Genomic DNA, 21,197 nt, shown 5'->3' on the forward strand with positions numbered 1-21,197 from the left:
CACCCCCAAATCCAGCAGGGAGTGGGATACGAAAAAATAATCAATTCTACTATAAGTTGAATGCACCTGTGAGTAGAAGCTATAATCTCTTGTGCTTGGATGGAGAGCCCTCCACACATCAACCAGTCGCAGATCACTCATCTGCTTTTTCACCTTTTTAATGGTAGACCAGGAATAAGAGGACTTACCCGTTGACACGTCAATTAGAGGATTCATTGGAAGGTTAAGGTCGCCCCCAAGGATAATTGGCGAGGTGCCTGCAAATTTCTCCAGGAGCTTTTTGCATGAAAAACCGAATTTCTGCTGGTCCTGGTTAGGAAAATAAACATTTGCCAAGATGAGCTCACGGGATCTCCAGGCCAACTTCAAGAAAATAAACCTCCCCTCCGTATCAATCATCGAGCCAAGAACCTCTGGAAGAAAGGACTTATGGAAACCTATGGATACACCCTTGGACTTAGAGTGAGCATTTGTACTATGATACCATTTCGGGTAGTAAAAGGGGTCACACCAGTCTTAAAGTGAGTCTCCTGAAGTAGCAGGATTGAGACACGTTGCTTATGGCCGGAGTACAAGATCTGTTTTCTTTTTTCTGGTATATTTAACCCCTTAACATTAAAGGAGCAAAATTTTACTTCAGCCATAGTCAAGGTGTCGTTTGAGGAAGTGGCTGTGTGAGATCGGAAACCGGACCCCCTGGAAGTTCATGTGTGATTCCAGGGTAGGGAACAGGCCAGAGGGTGTAGGATGACACAACAGGGAGGGGAAAAGAAAAAAGAAAGTAAGCAGATTGAAAGAAAAAAATAATATTAAGAGTTCAGTGTGTGGTGAGTGTACTCCTAAAGGAAGAAGTCGCGATGCGGTGGTATATCTAGGATCCACCAGGTACATCTATTTAAGTGAGGAAAAGCTGAGGGTGGGGTCCAACTTTCACCCGCCACCCCCATGACCAGGTAAAACAATAACAAGTAATAAGCAATATTTAAGTCTACAAAATTAACCAATGTCCAACCCCTCCCATATTAATTTTTAAACTCTGACTTCACATTACAAACTATTAGGAGGAAGATTAGACCTTCTAAACTTTAACAAGAAGTATATTAAATCGTCTACTTAGTTGAGAACTAACCGCACTACCAAGCGCGGGCAAACCAGACACACACCAGATCAGTGGTTTAAACAACCCATCGGCGCCCATGTGTGTCGGATAGCAGCTTTGGAAACTGGAGGGAGAACAAGAGAGACCCTTCAAGTTTGACTGGGGGCCAAACCATTCTTCCTGTGATGTTTGCTGGGAGCTTTCAGCCATCTCGGTGGGATGGCAGGGAGCTGTGGGGATCTCGGCCAATCGGGTGTTTGTCAGTGGTAGTTCGAAAGTTCCCAGAAAAGTGGCTAAGTCACCCAGGTTTCGGAAGATTGCCGATTTCCCGCCTTTGAACGCTATCAGCTGGAACGGAAAACCCCACTTATAAAGAATGTTTTTTTTCTTTAAGGAGGGACAAGATTGGTCGCAGGGCTCTTCTTAGCTGTAAAGTCCGCCTGGACAAATCCGAGAGGATCAAGATCTGAGTTCCGTCAAAGGTGATGGAGCCTTTCTGTCTGGCGGTTAGTATAATAGCTTCTTTGACTTTATTATAATGTATTCTACAAATAACGTCTCTGGATCTCGAGTCTGATTGCGGCTTAGGTCCAAGGGATCTGTGGATCCGATCAAATTCTATGGAGCCCGCATCTTTGTCATTTAGGATCTCTAGGAGTAGTTTTTGTACTGTAATATCCAGCTCAGACGGGCTTACAGACTCGGGGAGACCCCGTATTCTAATGTTGTTACGTCTGTTACGGTTCTCTAAGTCCTCTAGCCCTGTTGCTATATCCTCCAATCTCATATTGTGGTTTGTTATGACTTCTCTGTGGGTTTGTAATTCCTGCAAGATAAGTTCCTGAGCTTTCTCAACATCTTCTACTCTGGAGGTAAACTCTGATTTCAGGACCTGCAGTTCTTTCTTATAAGAGTTTTTAATTCTGCAGGCGACTGATTCTAGATCATTTTTAGTGGGGAGGGATCTGATAAATTTACTAAGGTCTTGAATAGTCAGGTCATCCGGAAGTTCAGAATTATCGTCCCCTTCAAATGTTGCTCTGTCAGGGGAGCTATGGGAAGCCAGAGAATCCTGTGAAGCGGAACATTCCCCCGGAATCTTGGAGGAAGACTGGGATCTGGTGTTTCTTTGCTGGCTTTTTGTAGTTATAAAGCGATCCATTTCGTCGGGCTGGGTTTTTGGATCTAGGGGCTGTCCAATACGCTTTTTGGGTTTACCCATAAATGTAGGCGATTTTTATTATGATATATATGGTCACAGGGGGGGCACGCGGAGCAGGAACGGCTACATTATGCAGCGTAGACCCCCATCGTGAGGCTTTCTCCCTATGAGTGGAGATGGCCTTAGGCCTTTCAGGTGCCGAGCAGCTCCTTCGCTGCAATATAACTGTAGGAGATAGGTGAGGTTCCTGGCAAGATGGTGGCGTTTGGCGCCAAAAGGGGGGACCAGGGAGAAGGAGGGTATCCCAGGGATCTCTAAAGTCCCGCCGACGTCTGGCTCATCCACCCCACCTCAAGACAGTAAAATGTCACGGGCGGCTGAGAGGTGAGGAGTCTCAGGAGGAGGGGAGCGGGGCAGCGTTACAGGTGATCGGGTCCGCAGGCCGTCTACCTCACCACGCTCCTGGATCAAGATGGCCGCCGCGTCTTCCCCAAGCAGCTTCCTCCCGCTCCTCCATCTCTCCCTCACTCACCGGGCCCTCCTCGCGGTGTGTCTTAGCTTCCGGGGCTTCCTCCGGCGCCCTCTCCTGGGCCTGTAGTCCCGCCGTCACTCCGTCCTCTATATGCTGCTGATGGTCCTCCTCCGGTCCCTGGCCAGAGAGCAGTAATGGCGTCCTGCCTCTGGAGCGTTTCCACGTCAGCCGGCGCCGGGTCCCACCAGATGAGAGACCCTCTCTGTAACAGATGCTTATCTCTGGGAATACCGGGATCCACGGGGGTCTGTACGGCAATTGATTGGGCTGAAATCCCGATCTTGCTAAGCCTTTTTTGAGTGTAAGAGTACAGCAATACAGTTTAAAAATATTTGAATGAGGCTTGCCACTTGTTGTCTTTCAGTGGTCTATGGATTCCCTTCCATACGTTTCCTTGCTTTGCACTTTCTGCAAAGCCTTTATAACTGTAGAAGTACATCAACTACACTATCAAAATACTTACTTAAAAAAATAAAAAATAAATTCTGGATTCAATTATTCAAATACATTTGAACGCGGCTTTTATTACATTACGGTGATATATAACTACAGAAAGCGTTGAAAAATATTTCTGGATTTAATTAGTCATCCATATAGTATTTGGTGATATATACAACTCTAAAAACGCTCTTCATAATTTGTCTGGATTCAATTAGTCATCCATAAAGCATTAGGTGCTTTCTGTTACATTTCTATGGTATATAAGACTGCAAAGAAAGTTCCAAAACTTTTTATGGATTTAATGATTCATTTATAAAGTGTAAAATGAGGGTCTAGTAGCATTATGTTGGTATGTAACGCTCTAATAAAAAAAAATTGAGGATTCAATTAGTCCTCCATACAGTTTAACATGCTTTGTGTAATATTATGATGTTTTAAAATAAAAATAAAGAAAAAAAAAAACTTGGACTGGTGCAATTCCCCAAATATGTTTGCTCCAAAACAGGTTTACAAATTTGGTTGTTCCAAAACTGACTATTGTGATCAGGGCTGCCACTAGAAATTTCGGGGCCCCATACTGGCAAAATTTCCGGGGCCCCCTTGAGACTCCGCCCAGGCTCCACCCCAGCCACGCCTCCACGCTCCACCCCTCAAACTGTCCACAGTCCCACCGCTCTCTCTTGGAAAAACTCCACTTCTCACCTATCACACATTAACAGTTCCCATCACCAGATCACACATATAGCCGGCAGCTTTTGTTTTGGCCAAAAGATTTTTTAAGCCACCAAAATGACAAGGTAGACACTTTTGGCCGGGCCCTACTCTACTGTAACCTATTAAATATTTGTTAAAATATGCAATACAATTTAGGTATATTTTTATTTATTTTTCAATTTTTTAAAATGACCTATAATACCACATACAAGCAACAAATACCACAGCACCATGACCAGACACCATATCGCCACAGTGACCTATAATACTATCTACAAGGCACAAATACCGCCACACCATGACCAGATGACATATTACCACCACAGTGATCGAATAATATCAAATACAAGGAACAAATACCACAACATCATGACCAGACCACATATTACCACCACATAGTGACTGAATACTACAATACTGATCAATAATAAAAAAAAAAAACACAATACTATCACCATCAGTGCCATTATACACAGGAGATCTGTACTTGGTATGCAGTGTCTGTGTACAGGTAATACAGTGATCACCAGTGACATTATACACAGGAGCTCTGTATATAGTGTATAGGTAATCCAGTGATCACTGGTGACATTATACACAGGACCTCTGTATATAGTATACAGTGTATAGTGTCAGTGTATAGGTAACACACTGACTCACCAGTGACGTCTCTAGGTGAAGTCCTTCATCTTTCATCCAGCACAGACTGCCATCACTTCATCCAGCCAGGACTAGTCTCTGCAGGAAATAACACCGTTATCTCGAGTTCCACTTGCAGAACACATTACTTAATTTTTCCAACTTCTACATTACACCACATGAATAAGGCGACATAGTATCACTCTACACAGTAATAGGACCGCCCCCCCATTTAGAACAGTATACTCAAAAAAATAAAATAAATACATCACTGCAGTAATAATATCCCTTAATTAGCCCCTATGGTAATATTCGCCATCCTAGCCCCCGTATGTCTCATTCCTGGCATCAGCCATATGTTCTCCCATCCTGCCCCATATGATCTCCCCATCCTGCCCCATCTGTCTCCATCGTATTCATCCTGCCCCATGATCCTGCCCCATCTGTCTCCAATCCTGCCTCCAGTGTCTCCAATCATGCCCGTATCACCATTCTCCCCCGTCTCCAATCATGCCCCCTGTGTCTCAATTCTGCCCCATCTGTCTCCAGTCATGCCCCAGTGCTTCCAGTCATGCCGCCATGTCTGTCATCCTGCCCCCTGTTTCTCCAATCATGCCCCATTTCTCCTTTCTGCCCCTGTGTCCAGCTTTCTGCCCCCGTGTCCAGCTTTCTGCCCCCGTGTCCAGCTTTCTGCCCCCGTGTCCAGCTTTCTGCCCCCGTGTCCAGCTTTCTGCCCCCGTGTCCAGCTTTCTGCCCCCGTGTCCAGCTTTCTGCCCCCCCTCCCGTGTCCAGTTTTCTGACCCCCCCCCCCCCCGTGTCCAGTTTTCTGCTCCCCGTGTCCAGCTTTACTGTCCTCCCTGTGTCCATCGTTCTGCCCCCCCGCCCCCCCATCCTTTGTCCAGCTTTACTGCCCTGGGCCCCCCTACCAATCCCCCCCCCCCCCCCCCCCGGATCGTCGCTCTCAGTATAAAAAAAAACAAACAAAAAAAACAAGTTCTGCTTACCTGCCGCGCTCCTGCTCTCTCCACGCAGCTGAAGCGTGCACTCGCCGGCGACTGACAATGACGTCAGACGCCGGCGACCTGCACGCTGCGGCTGGCGGCTGTTAACTATTGACATGCGGGCGCGGGCCCGCACGTCAATAGCGTTATACAGCTGTAGCGCCGGCCGCCGCTAAGGGCCCGGTTCAGCCTGCAGCTGCCGATGCGGGCCCCCCTCTGCTCACCGGGCCCCATACGCCTGTCACGGCTGTAATGCTCTGATGGCGGCCCTGATTGTGATATATATATACTGTAGAATTAGGTTTGTATGAAATTTCCTTAGTTAGAAATATTTTTTTTTTTCAAAATGGCCTGCCATAGGTGTACACATTTGGTCCTTTACTGCTCAGTCCACAGCCGTCACTATTTGTACCCTTATTTGGAGTCCCCGTGTTATACCAGCAAGTGTCCACTGTTCTCACCCGTGACATTATTAACATGGTGTATTGCCAAGTTTTTAACACTAAGGTTCGGATACGGCTTTAAAGAAGTCTACTACTTGCGATAATAACGCAATTTTATTTAAAAATACAAAATTAAAGGAATAATATGATTGGATACACATTTGTATATTTTAAGATACAAAGTACATATAAGGATTAAATTCATGTAATAATTAAGTACATATGATCTGATCTTTATTTTTTATATAGAGCTAACATATTCCGCAGCGCTTTACAGTTTTTGCACACATTATCATCACTGTCCCCGATGGGGCTCACAATCTAGAATTCCTATCAGTATGTCTTTGGAATGTGGAAGGAAACCGGAGTGCCCGGAGGAAACCCACGCAAACACGGAGAGAACATACAAACTCTTTGCAGATGTTGTCCTGGGTGGGATTAGAACCCAGGACCCCGGCGCTGCAAGGCTACAGTACTATCCACTGCGCCACCGTGCTGCCCGTTATATATACTCACATCATCCATCACCAAGGGGTTTTAAACATCATCCGTCTGAAAAATTAGAGCAGCAACACCAAGACAGAGAAACCCTGGAAAATTCACAACACTGCACGGGTGTCCCCACTTATGAAGGTATCACAACATTGTACATGTGTAAGTACAGGTTCACCAGTTTATGCTTCCATCTTAGTCATGTTTCTCTGGCCTTATATAGTGATTTGCACTATGTATAACTTTGGTTTCACTCTGCCCTTCAAGTGGCCAGCTTTCAAGGTAAGATGAGACCAAGATATCAGTCATACATCAGACAGTGGGCCATAAACGCCTGGATACATAAAAAGCCCACAAGGGTTAAATAAACCTTGTTTTACAATAACAAACTGAAATGTAAAACTGTTTGTGAACTGAAAGTTCTTTAGACAATAAATAAACCGCTCTCAAGATTGTGTCACAATGAGCATTGTCTGTCTGTAAATGTATGACAAGAACTGCTGCTCTGTAATGGTCTGTATGCATTCAGTATATTTCAATATGGACTCAAAATAGCCATTTTTATATTCACATTACACATGGTTACTGTGATTGTCCACTTAATGACCAACACGTGGACAATCGATTGTGCTCAGGGATGCTACATTTGCTTGACGGCTCTGAGTGAATATATGAGGCTGAGGCCGAGTCCCACACTGGCATGGTACATGTGCTACCGATACAGAGGATTGCTGGCCCTACTTCTATAAGGATTTCCTCCACTCCCTACTTCAGTTCCTGCAGCTCCTACTGCTCATCTATCATCTTTGATTTGCTATCTCCGAGCACGTTGTCCACATCAGCCGGAAGCTCTGCAGCACTGTCTTAGCAAAGCGGAAACAGACTCAGCTGAAGCTAGTTTGGCTAGGAGACAAACCGCACACCGCTGCAGAGTTATTGAAAAGAAAAACAGACCACACAGATCTGTGGCTCTATCCGCAAACCCTACAACCTGCTATGGTGGTGTGTGATAATGGGTGTAACCTGGTGGAGATTCTGAAGGTTGGCAAGCTCACACATGTACCATGCTTGTGTAAGGTGACTGAATGAGGTAGTTGTGGGCAAGTTGCTGCCTATGCACACTCTGGCACCTTACATCATGATTAAGGGTGCTAAATCACCAGAAACGCGTTGACCTTGGTTTTAAAATATTTTTTTGTATGCTGATGTTTTGTCCTTTCACTATATTTTAAGTGAAATAAACTATGGATTTTTCACTATTTCGTTGAGCTGGATCTCCTTCTCTTTCCTGTTCGTCTACGCCCTGACACAGCGGTTACGTGCTCCGAGCTCTTGGGAATGTCGGTATGGTGAGCTGGATTTTGTTTTTTCCTACACTCTGGCACCTTACAGACAAAATGTGTCCCAGTCCCGGAGTGCTGGTGCGTGTGGGGTGCATCACACTTTCTTGTGGCCCAGAGGCCTCCACTGGCTCTATGCTCCCATCTTCCAGAACTTTTGCTGCAAACAATCCAGGGGACACTGAATTTGTTAAATCAGTCAAACTTTTACTTGACAGCTTTTGGTCATTACAATCAGGCATACAGGATAGGGCCCAACGGGTTAAAGTTGTCATGGTTAACTGGGTTCTCGGGTCAGGTAGTTGCAGAGTTAACTCGGATGGCCTCTTTCTGGGTCTGGGAGGCTTTTTATAGCCTCACTATGAGGTCAATCTTTGTCATTTATACTCTGAACCTTGGCTGAGTGCGTCTGACCCTGGTGTGTCTTTGTTTTGTGCATGTACTACTTTCTATTTGTTTGGTTTCTGATCTGGTTCCATCCCTGCTGTGATTCTTGGCTGCCGTTTCTGTACCGTCTATTGCCCATTCTGGTTTACTGATCTCTTGCTACGTCCTGACTATTCTTCTGACTGCCCCTGTATACTGCGCCGAGCTCTCTGTGCTTGACTTTGTCTTGTGTGACTACGTGTTTTCCTGTCACCCCTTTTTACACCCCTGGGGTGTCTTCTCCCTTTTGCACTTTACCCCCGAAGCCACTGCAGCCCCGCGCTTTGGGCTCAAACAGCGGTGCTAGGCTGGGCTCCCACCCCTCTAACTTACGTTCATGTGACCGCAGGTCCTGTTTGCCTTCTCTTGAGTGCCCAGCTCCTACAAGCACCACTGGTACCGCTCTCATGGCTCGCCAAGGTCACAGGCTGTCCCCAGCACCAGCCTTCCAGACCAACCCCCTGTTCAGCTGCCAGTGAGTGCCCGTCGGGTCACTATTCCTGACAAAGGTCTTGACCACAGGTATCAGACTTGACCTTAGCCCTAGTTCTCAGTATGGGCAGAGCATCTCTCTAGCAAACTCTGCTAGCACTAGCAATTAGAGCACAAGCAATGCACCCCAATTCCATCACCTCCTGCCTCTGAGAGTTTAAGTCCTTCTTTCCCTGTAGTTCTGTAGGCTTAGAGCACCTAAAGGCCCCGATGTCTGTTATGACCTGGTGGTCAGGACAATAATGGACCTGGTGGTTAAGAGCACACGGAATGACCTGATAGTTACTGATAATAAGGACGAGCTCCGGGACGTGGGAACTCTGCTGACCGCAATCCCTAAACCTATCAAACACACCAGAAATAGCCGTGGATTGTGCCTAACGCTCCCTATGCAACTCGGCACAGCCTAAGAAACTAGCTAGCCCTGAAGATAGAAAAATAAAGCCTACCTTGCCTCAGAGAAATTCCCCAAAGGAAAAGGCAGCCCCCCACATATGACTGTGAGTAAAGATGAAAATACAAACACAGAGATGAAATAGATTTAGCAAAGTGAGGCCCGACTTACTGAACAGACCGAGGATAGGAAAGGTTACTTTGCGGTCAGCACAAAAACCTACAAAAAGACTACGCAGAGGGCGCAAAAAGACCCTCCGCACCGACTCACGGTGCGGAGGCGCTCCCTCTGCGTCCCAGAGCTTCCAGCAAGCAAGACAACAAATTAAATAGCAAGTTGAACAGAAAGATAGCAAACCAAAGAAATACAAGCTGGAACTTAGCTTCTGATGGGAAGACAGGTCACAAGAACGATCCAGGAGTGAACAGACCAATACTGGAACATTGACAGGTGGCATGGAGCAAAGATCTAAGTGGAGTTAAATAGAGCAGCAGCTAGCGAATTAACCTCGTCACCTGTGAAACTCAGAAACACCCACCAGAGGAAGTCCATGGACAGAACCAGCCGAAGTACCTTTCATGACCACAGGAGGGAGCCCGACAACAGAATTCACAACAGATGTCCTTCTCATGGTTCCCAAGCCTACTGATGGATTCACATGGAAGGATGTTTGACAATGCACTGCCTTGAGTAACTTGCTCACGCTGTCCCCACACTTTATCTAACTGAACTTGACACTTAACTTGGCACTAACCCTCAGTTGCTGAAAACCTACACAGAGTTGCCAGAGCTTCTGGTCAAGGTACGTGGCATGAGCGCCCATTTTCACAAGTCAGCTACCGCTGCTCTGTCAGTGTTGCAGCAGCACATGCAAGTGCCAGCTCACCGACTGGTGTGCGACGTGACCGTGCATTGGAATGCCACACTGCACATGCTGGCAAGGCTTTGTGAGGAACAGAGACCAGTTGTGAAATACAAGCTCCAACATGCTTGTCGTTATTGTGGTCAAACTCCACACATAACAACTGAAGAGTGGACATGGATGTCTGACATGTTAGTAGTACTCCAAGACTCTGACAACTCCCCAAAGATGGTGAGCATGTAATGGCGCCATCATCAGCACAACAATCCCGCTTTTGTGCCTACTTCAACAGTCGCTGACAAACATGAAACTTTGCATGCAGACCAGGTGGAGATGGAGGAAGAAATGAGACAGGGAACAGGGAATATACTACCCAGCCCAGCCTCATTAAATCTGCTCAGTTCCAATTGGCTAACAATGAGTATGCAGAGGAGGAACAGGAACACAGGAGAGGCTAGTACACACACAAGGTTCCTGCGTGGATGGGCTGAGGAGGGGAATGAGTAGGAAGAGATTGGAGGAGAAGGGCGTAGTCATCATGGTGGAGACAGGGAAGTGTTGGCTGTAGGAAACTTGGCACATATGGCAGACTTTATGTACTGCTGCCTTTCCCATGAACCTCATGTTATTTTCATTTTCGACAAAAAAGTACTGGTTGTCAGCTGCATAGAGGAACGAGACAGGGGTGTCCGCTCTCCCTTCTTTTGTTTGCTCTGGCCGTGGAACCGTTGGCCGCCAAAATTTGACAGTCCACCGAGGTTTTAGGGTTTAAATATGGGTCGATAGAAGCGAAGATCGCACTTTACGCTGACGATATACTGCTATTTCTGGGAGACCCGCATGACTCATTGAGCAATGCTATGCCACTCATCGAGGGATTTGGCTCTCTATCAGGATTAAAAATAAACTGGAATAAATTAATTTTATTCATGGTGGATGATGTGGGAGGTGAGCTGGGTGATTCTACGGAAGGGGGTAGACTTAAGATAGCAGACCAATTCAAATATCTGAGGATATTAATCTCTTTATTACAAAGTTTATGAACTAGTCTAAGGATATGTCATAGATTGTTATATCCTTAGGCTAGCTCATAAACTTTTTTGCTAGTGAAGCAAGTGTTATGAGGACCATGAAGAAAACCATAGGGTCTTCATTGGGCGATACGGCTAAATCTCCAGTTTTTGGTGTGTGTGGGTTTTTTTTCTCCTTAACGACCAAAAATGAACGCATGTAATGAGTTCTTACGTAAATTAAAGATATAGAATTAATACTATGATCAAATAAATGAATAGTCTTTTCAGATTTATTTGTTTGTATAAACAGATGAAATGTATGACACTTATTTGTTATACTTTTTAGAAACTTTTTTTTAATATAATCACTGAATATATATTGTATTTATGGATAATGACAGGTACAAATTTTGTCCACATGTATTGTATTTATGCTAATTAATGGTTTTAAGTGTTTTTTTATATTTTATTATGTATTTTAACTGTTTAAACTTATACACGGATAAGCTAAGGCTATATACTGAAAACCACTAAGCGGCAAATAAGCAGATGAAGAACCACCAAGTCTTGATTAATTTTGATTATTCAAGTGGACCTATGTAGACTATATAACTCTAGCAACCTATAACACAATATCATACCTGAGGAAGGCTATTTTTAATAAGCATATAGCATATATTGTTTTTTATTTTAAATAAATGACTGAAGTTTTGTAATACCCCTGCCTGGTGCCTGTTACCTGGGAGCGCTGAACAGACTGGATGAACTTTTTTTTCTGAACTCCCTTCTGAGGTGGAGAGGTATACTAAAATGGTGCTATACCAGAAGTTCAGAAAGAAAAGATGTTGACAAAATTCCCATCAGACGTTAGTAGCAGGGGGCAAGGAGGAAAGGCGAGGGAGACACACCAGGTACAGCAGATGCAGGGGTACACTGTCAAAGGCCTGGCCTAATTTCATGACACCCTCTCAGCATCCAAGCCCTGATGTCTGAGTATTTTTGACAAGGATGAAAAAGTTTTTAAATATGGTCAAGCAACACTTGGCTGATAAAACCAGCATACTCCATAATTCCTCTGTGACCTTCAGATGTCAAGTTTTTTTATATAAAAAAATAAATTTTGGTTTACTTGAAATTCGAATTTTTTAATAAATACTTTTTAAATTTTGCCTTATATACCAGTTATTATACAATAAATTGTTTAACATTTTTTCCCTGTAAACTATAATTTCTCTATTCTCGAATGACATGTTTGAGTCCCTGCGGCCGCATGTTTTGCGACTGTTAGACTGCTGGAAAACATGCGGGAATTACCACCCACATACTGTAATTATTCCAGAGAAGTTTCACCATTAGTTACTCATGTTTTACTGATGAATACATTTGAGTTTGATAATTTCAGTAGATATTATTGTCTATACTCAGTTTTTGACTACAGTAGTTATTTCCCAAAATACTCTAAATTTAACCACTTCCAGCAGCCAGTTTTATCTTCCTCATCCGGTCCCATATTTGTAATGTGACATGTGTCCTTTTATGTGGTGATAATATTGGAATTCATCAAAAAGTGTAATAAGACACACCCTTCCTCACACGAAACATACTGCTTCTTATTAAAAACCGAAACAAAGACCTTCAGATCACAACTCTCCCGGGCCCCTTAATTCCAATTTATGACAATTCTGCTTTTCCGGCGGGGCTGAATAGAGAGACATTTCTACATAAGAGAAAAGATTCCAATCCCATCATCCATGACTACTTAAAAGAAACTGGTATGAAGTCCCTTCGGGAATTATTCCCAGAGGAGGAATCACACTCAGTTGATTGGTTCTTCTATGAACAACTAAAAGGTTATATCCACTCAATCTCTAAACAAGCCAATATCAGCAGGCCGCTAACTCCCTTTGAGATGCTTTGCATATCAGCAAATCCCCCGGACCATACTGTCTCGCTACTGTATAAAATCTTCCAAGAGGGGAGGGCTCCACTGCAGGGTTGGCCATTGTTTTTCTCGAAATGGGAGGGCGATCTAAGAAGGCCCTTGTCATCTGAAGACAGGGGAAAAATTCTTCTCTTCTCGTCTAGATCGTCATTATGCGCGGTATCACAGGAGAGGAGCTATAAGATTCTAGCAAGATGGTACAGATGCCCCTCCATGGTGCATGCGGTGTTCCCCACGACCCCTGACACCTGCTGGAGATGTCTAAAGGAGATAGGCTGTTACATGCATATCTGGTGGGACTGCCCCCCCATAAAGGATTTGTGGTTGGCTGTCTTTGAACTTCATAACAAGCTGTCTATCATACAGATCCAACCTTCACCAAGTATAGCATTGTTGTCTCTATGCGACTTGTCAATATCTAGGTTCAAGAAGGGTATCCTTAGACACTTTCTTACTGCAGTCAGAAATCTAATTCCTCGGTTTTGGAAACAAGAAAAATTTCCTTCCCGTACAGAATTTGTGGCAGAACTTAATAACATCTATAGAATGGAGCAGATGATAAACCAGTCACCAGGTAACGCAGAAAAAACCTACAACATATGGGCCCCCTGGATCGCTTTTAGGGAAACTCCTGAACTAGACATCTGGGTTTCCAGAACCCGACACATTGTATAGCTTGCTCTCGTGTACATCCGGGCCGTTTCTTGACGTGTGCTCTGTCCGCTGGGGTACGGAGGCAGCCACACTCCTTCCCCGAATTTCCCCCACCCTCTTCCATCCCTCCCTTCTTCTTCTTGTCTTTCTTCCTTTCCCCTTTTCTGACTTTCTGTTTGTCTTCCCCATATCCAGTTTGATTATATATATATATATATATATATATATATATATATATATATATATATATATATATATAGTATTTTAAATGAATACAAAAGAACATGTCAATGGTTACCAACTATCCCGGATGTTTTCTATTATTATCATCTCATATTCTCGGGACAGCCAATAGCATTATTAACCAGACAGTTAAAGTATAAGATTTAATTGATGCAACAATGCTCCTCTTGTTCGACTTGTAATTACCGCCTACCATTGCACAGATTTACCAGTTTGTAATGTTTACCTTTAATCTTTATTGCTGTGACCAATAAAATGATTTATACAAAAAGTGTAAGGGTATGTTCACACGTTCAGGATTTCCATCCTTTTTTTTTCAGGACAGTTTTTTTTAAAAAACTGCAGCTCTTGGCAGAAAACGCAGGTCCTTTTTTTGGTCCTTTTTTTGTCCTTTTTTGATGCGTTTTTTTATCCTTTTTTTATGCAGTTTTCTATGCAGAGACTGTGTTTCCTAGGAATCTTTTTAGGGCTAAAATGGCTGAAAATACCCTACCCCTAACCCTACCCCTACCCCTAACCCTACCCCTAACCCTACCCCTAACCCTAACCCTAACCCTACCCCTAACCCTACCCCTACCCATATTCTAACCTTAGTGAAAAAAAAAAAATTCTTAATTTTTTTATTGTCCCTACCAATGGGGGTGACAAAGTGGGGGGGGTCTCATTTACTATTTTTTTATTTTGATCACTGAGATAGGTTATATCTCAGTGATCAAAATGCACTTTGGAGCGAATCTGCCGGCCGGCAGATTCGGCGGGCGCACTGCGCATGCGCCCGCCATTTTGCAAGATGGAGGCGCCCAGGGAGAAGACGGCCGGACGGACACCGGGACGCCGGGTAAGTATAAGGGGGGGAGATTAGGGCACGGGGGGGGGCATCGGAGCACGGGGGGGGGCATCGGAGCACGGGGGGGCGGGATCGGAGCACGGGGGGGCAGCCACACTCCGCCCACGCACTTCCGCCCGCTCCCCCGCACTTCCTGCTGCAGCGGTTCTGCACATCAAATCGCAGTAAAACCCGCAGATATATTTTTGATCTGCATGTTTTACTGCGATTTTGACCTCACAATGGAGGTCTATGGGTGCAGAACCGCTGCGGTTCAGGAAGAAGAATTGACATGCTCCTTCTTTTTTCCGGGAGCTATTCAGCGCGGCTTTTTTTTTACAATTTCCGGACCATGTGCACAGTGTGTCCTGTTTTCCATAGGGTACAGTGTACTGTACCCTGCATGGAAAACAGCTGCGGAACCGCAGTGGCAAAACCGCCGCGGTTCCGCGGTAAAAAACGCACTGTGTGAACATGGCCTTATAAGAAACTAATGGACCTTGCACATAATTTTCTCACTTCTCTTGAATCCAGCAATAACTATATGCAGTTGTATTCCACTGTCTGGGCACATGGCAGGGTTAAAAAGAGAAGGAGCGCCATTTAGCTATTCGAATCTAAATCTTGCTGGAATAGCTTGAAGACAAAATATATTGGGGGCGCTGTTCATGGTCACCTGGCATCTCAATAGATAGCGCCAATTCTGTTTGTAACAGCCATCTACTTTGTTTTCCATATCCCAGTGATTGCCTTGCTCATCATATTCCAGTGAATTTCCTTGCGCATCATCCTTTAAAAGATATACATGGATTTGGACCTGCACAAAGAGCCCTAGGCTTGGGCCACATTTTTACCTTCTGTTCTGTTGCATGAGATGGGAAGAGGAAGATTCAGGTTGCCGGGTCAGAACCAGGAAGGCAGAGAAAATACCTAATCAGAAGATGTAAGAGTAGTCAGTAAATGGGTCTGGGTCGCAACAGGTAATTAAAACAGAAGCCAGGAGCTGAGCACAGAGGACTGAACCAGAGGAGAACAAGCTTGTATCTGGCACCTTCCAGCAGAGCTGATATTGCTGGATTGGTTTATTGAAGCCATGTTGCTTTTCAAAAGACTTTGAACCATTAATAATGCGGAAACCTGTTTTTCCAATGACCGATGATGGACCTGAGTGGGGACTTAATATCAGATGACTAAAGTTTTTATTGGTATTATTTTTGCTTGCAATACAGTTTGGAGGCTTTTAATTCGATATTTGGGAAGCAGAGTGAACAAACAGTGGAGCATCACAATCTACTCGTGCATCTTATGAGGTTTTCTATTGGCCTGTGAGCTGTCAATGTCTTGGTAAATCAATATTTTACTTAACTTGCTATTTTTACAGTCAGTTTAAGTAGAAAAGTTCAAAAATGTAAGCAAGGATATTTTATTCAAAATTTGTTTGATTTTATTCTTGGCAGATGACTGTACCAGGAGACCAGAGGGACAGCCGACATCTTCAATTTTTAAATCAGATGATCTTGAGATTCCACAGGATACAATTAAAGTAAATGCCATTACTCCAGATATACCATCATCCCTTCACAGCGATGATCTCTCATCTGATCCTTTCAAACAGGTCCTGTCTTCTGAATCATTACAGACTATTAAGGAAAATCAAAGTCACAAAATAAGCATTCAAAAAGTAACTGGTCATAAAGCAAAAAAATCATTTTCAAGTTTAGAATATGGAGAGCGTTTTCCTTTAAAAAAATCTTTTGTAAAACATCAAAAAATTCACACAGTAGAGAATAACTATTCTTGTTCCAAGTGTGGGAAATGTTTTAATAAGAAATCACATCTGGTTCGTCACCAGAGAACTCACACAGGGGAGAAGCCATTTTCATGTTCAGAATGTGGGAAATGTTTTATGGACAAATCAGGTCTGCTCATACATCAGAGAATTCACACAGGGGAGAAGCCATTTTCATGTTCAGAATGTGGGAAATGTTTTACAAATACATCACAACGTATCACACATCAGCAAACTCACACAGGGGAGAAGCTTTTTTCATGTTCAGAATGTGGGAAATGTTTTACAACTAAATCATATCTTCTCATACATCAGAGATTTCACACAGGGGAGAAGCCATTTTCATGTTCATTATGTGGGAAATATTTTACAACTAAATCATGTCTTCTCATACATCAGAGATTTCACACAGGAGAAAAGCCATTTTCATGTTCAGAATGTGGGAAATGGTTTACAATTAAATCAAGTCTTCTCAATCATCAGAGAATTCACACAGGGGAGAAGCCATTTTCATGTTCAGCATGTGGGAAATGTTTTACAGAGAAATCAGCTCTTCTCAAACATCAGAAATGTCACACAGGGGAGAAGCCATTTTCATGTTCAGAATGTGGGAAATATTTTACAACTAAATCTTATCTTCTCAAACATCAGAAATTTCACACAGGGGAGAAGCCATTTTCATGTTCAGAATGTGGGAAATGTTTTATGGACAAATCAGGTCTGCTCAAACATCAGAGAATTCACACAGGGGAGAAGCCATTTTCATGTTCAGAATGTGGGAATTGTTTTACAAATACATCACAACTAGTCACACATCAGCGAACTCACACAGGGGAGAAGCTTTTTTCATGTTCAGAATGTGGGAAATGTTTTACAGAGAAATCAAGTCTTCTCAAACATCATAGAATTCACACAGGGGAGAAGCCATTTTCATGTTCAGAATGTGGGAAATGTTTTACAGAGAAATCAAGTCTTCTCAAACATCATAGAATTCACACAGGGGAGAAGCCATTTTCATGTTCAGAATGTGGGAAATGTTTTACAGTGAAATCAGCTCGTCTCAGACATCAGAAATTTCACACAGGGGAGAAGCCATTTTCATGTTCAGAATGTGGGAAATGTTTTAACCGTAAATCGATTCTTGAAAGACACCAAAGAACTCACACAGGGGAGAGGCCTTTTTCATGTTCAGAATGTGGGAAATGTTTTACAGATAAATCCGTTCTTCTCAAACATCAGAGAATTCACACACGGGAGAAGCCTTTTTCATGTTCAGAATGTGGGAAATGTTTTACAGATAAATCCATTCTTCTCAAACATCAGAGAACTCACACAGGGGATAAGCCTTTTTCATGCTCAGAATGTGGGAAATGTTTTGTGAAGAAATCATTTCTTCTTGGTCACCAAAGCACCCACAAAGGGGAGAAGACTTTTTCTGTTCAGAATGTGGGAAATGTTTTGTGAAGAAAACATCTCTCCTTAGTCACAATAAAAGTCTCATAGGAGAGAATCCTTTTTTATATTTCCACAGTCACGAATGGCTCAGTATTTGCTCAGGATTTGATGCAGGTAAAATTTGCACCTGAGGTCACTTGCAGGCCACCTGCATCAAATACACATGTAAAAAATGCAGGTGACCAACCAGTGACCATGTGTATTTGATGCGTTTTTTCATTGCATATGTTTTTTGGTTTCACTTGGAATAAAGCTAATTGAAAGCTGGCTTCTGGGAAAGAAAAAAATAGTGATTTCCTGTTTATAGATATATTGGGATATGTTCCCACAGTCAGTATACACTGCAATGTCCAACCTGCAGCATCCAGCTATAACAGCATAGTGGATGGGATTTCAAGAAATCCCATGTCCACTAGGCGTGCACCGACTGTCACGGCTCACCCGTAGAGACGGACATGCAGCATGTCTTTCCAGACCTCAGCATGTCTCTTTATGTAGTGGAGACTCTTCGTCTCTGCTGGGTAAATTTCCCATTCACTATCATCAGATGTGGTAAAGCCACAACATCTTCCTAGTCACAGGCGTATTAATTGCGGGAACGCAGCTTACTTTGCATGTGTACTAATTTATATAATGGTGAATCTTATGATATACATGACACAGGAAGTGAAGCAAAGTACACAGAGGTCCTTCCCTTTTTAATACATAAATAATAAAAAAAAAAATGTCCTCGGGTCCTCCTGTATTAATTAACCAGCGAGAGTAAAGCAGACTACTGGGACTGTTATTTCAGTTTGGTAAGGATCCAATATCTAAGAATCTTACCAGCCTGAAATTACCAGGCCGCAGCAGTCTGCTTACCTTGGATGGTTAGCACAAATAGTGGGATCCCCTCCAAAAAAAACCGGCGTGGGGTCCCCCTATTTTTGTTAACCAGGCAAGGAAAAAGGAGACAGCTGCGGCCTGGTATTCTCAGGCTGGTTAGGCCCATGGATTTAGGCCCTGACCAGCTTAAAAATAGCAGCCAGCAGCCGCCCCACAAATGGCACATCCAAAGATGCGCTAATTGTGGCACTTTACCCGGCTCTTCCCACTTGCCCTGTAGCGGTGGCAAGTGGGGTAATATTTGTGGGGTTTATGTCACCTTTGTATTGTCAGGTGACATCAAGCCCATGGATTAGTAATGGAGAAGCGTCTATAAGACACCTATCCATTACTAGTCCTATAGTTACATGGTAAATAAAGACACAGCCAGAATAAAATCCTTTATTAATCTTAATTAATCATATTTACTGCATCGCCTAATCCCTGAATCCCTCAATCTCCTGCAAGGAAAATAAAATAATAAACCAACATAAAAACTTCCTGTCCACCGCAGTCCATTACTGAGTGTCTCACGATGAGTCCAGCTCTGCTACATCTGGGTGCCTTTGGCTGAATGGTGACATTATGCCACCATCCATCCTGACATCCAGACACAGCGGAGCTTATAGATGACCACCGGAGATAACTTGGTCTACGGCAGTAAAGTACAAGGCAGTTCTCGCGGTCAGCTGAGCTCATTGCGAGAACTGCAGTGGATGCGAACTTCCGGCTGAAGCAAGGTAAGACATTATTTATATTAGTACACATGCGTAGTAAGCTGCGTTTCCACACTTACTACGCATGTGACTATAAAGATAATGCAGTTTTACCGCATGTAATGATAGTCTATGGGAAATTTATGCTGCGGAGACTGAGCGTCTCCGCAACATAAATGGACATGCTGCGGTCTGGAAAGACCCTCCGCATGTTCACTTATGCAGGGCTGCTGCAGGTGTCTTTGAACGCATAGTGGAGATGGGATTTCTTGAAATCCCACCCACTATGCTGAAACATCTGGACGCTGCGGATGAACGCATCGTCAAACCCGCAGCGTTTACTGACCGTGGAAACATACCCTCAATGATGTACATATTTTGCTTGAAAATCAACTCTTAATAAACATCAGAGCAGTCATACAAGGGAGAAGCTTTTTTATGTTCAGAATGTTGGAAGTGATTTAACCGACAACAACCCCTTTTCATTCCTCATGTTTGGCCTCATTAAAATAAAAACACTAATCTCTTCTGTGCCGGCACCGTTCCAGCGGTGTCAGGACCCACATTCCCGAGGCTCACTGAGGGTGTTACATCACACGAGCCCTGCTCCCAATTACTGCCGGCTGTACTGTCCCGTCCTTTGGATGTATTGAATATCAACTGGCAGCCAGGGCGGCGGCTGCTCTCTGACTTCCTCCTGATGTTTGATTTGTCCGAAGGTGGGGGATGGTGACGCCAGTGCTGATTGGGTGCAGGTTTCACATGATGTAACAGCCTCAAATGAATCCTGGGAACGCATGTGCCGACACTGCTGGAAAATGCCACACAGAGAGAATCCATTACCATACCTGGAGTGTGAAAAATGAATTGCTGCAAAATCATATTATATGTTATTGACAAATTGTACAAAAAGATATAACAGACAGTCTTATTATATTAATCAATATATTTAAGCTGATTACGGCAATCTGTGCACTCATGTGAAAATAAACATTATGAAAGATAAGTCCCAAGTCTCCAAGTTCTTTAGTTTTCACCTGAAACGGGAAGAACATTATGGGAACAGATTTTATATGCTTCACTCCAAGGACGTTAATCAGACATATCTCTCTCGATACAAGTAATAATATTACACAGCTATCGCCAAGTAAGGACATAGTATCCATGTCTTGGTGAATTTTCCAGTCCTCCCATATTTTACAGGATTTATGCACGACTCTCCTCTTTTGATACGTAGGTGGCACTGTCCAACCAGTGTTCTGCTATAATTTTCCTGGCTTGATAGAACGTTCTTTTTAAGTTTGCATCTTCAGCAAGGCCGTCCACAAAACCCAAACCAGAGGATGTGTAGGAACCACAACCCTAAACACCGTGATTATGTCGTCTATGACTTGGTCCAGAAATTCCAGATGGAACCACATGACCAAAACAAATGTAGCAAATCGTCAGCGCCCAAACCGCATCTCGGACACAAGTCCTCCTCTCTTCCCCCAATTTTATGCAGGAATTTGGGAGTCCTGTGTACCCAATGCAGCAGGTACATCTGTGATAGCCTTTGTGCCTCACTAGTGGACAGCGGGGAATCGAGGATAATGTGTCATCCCACTGATCATTGTCAGTTACCCCAACATCCTGCTCCCATTACTCTTTAACCCCTT

General features: G+C 43.7%; 1 protein-coding gene across 2 annotated transcripts in view; it reads left to right on the forward strand.

Moving 5' to 3' along the window:
- Window positions 1-20,538, forward strand: part of LOC138666917 (zinc finger protein 665-like) — a 56,021-nt gene extending 35,483 nt beyond the window's left edge. For both annotated transcript variants that reach the window (XM_069755104.1, XM_069755103.1), the window contains one exon: window positions 16,173-20,538. In XM_069755104.1, the coding sequence (XP_069611205.1) occupies window positions 16,173-17,968 (1,796 nt within the window). In that variant the 3' untranslated portion in view covers window positions 17,969-20,538. The remainder of the gene's footprint in view (window positions 1-16,172) is intronic.
- Window positions 20,539-21,197: the final 659 nt, after the last annotated feature.

This window comes from Ranitomeya imitator, chromosome 2 (genome assembly GCF_032444005.1).
Source record: "Ranitomeya imitator isolate aRanImi1 chromosome 2, aRanImi1.pri, whole genome shotgun sequence".
In the NCBI taxonomy this organism is placed as follows: Eukaryota; Metazoa; Chordata; class Amphibia; order Anura; family Dendrobatidae; genus Ranitomeya; species Ranitomeya imitator.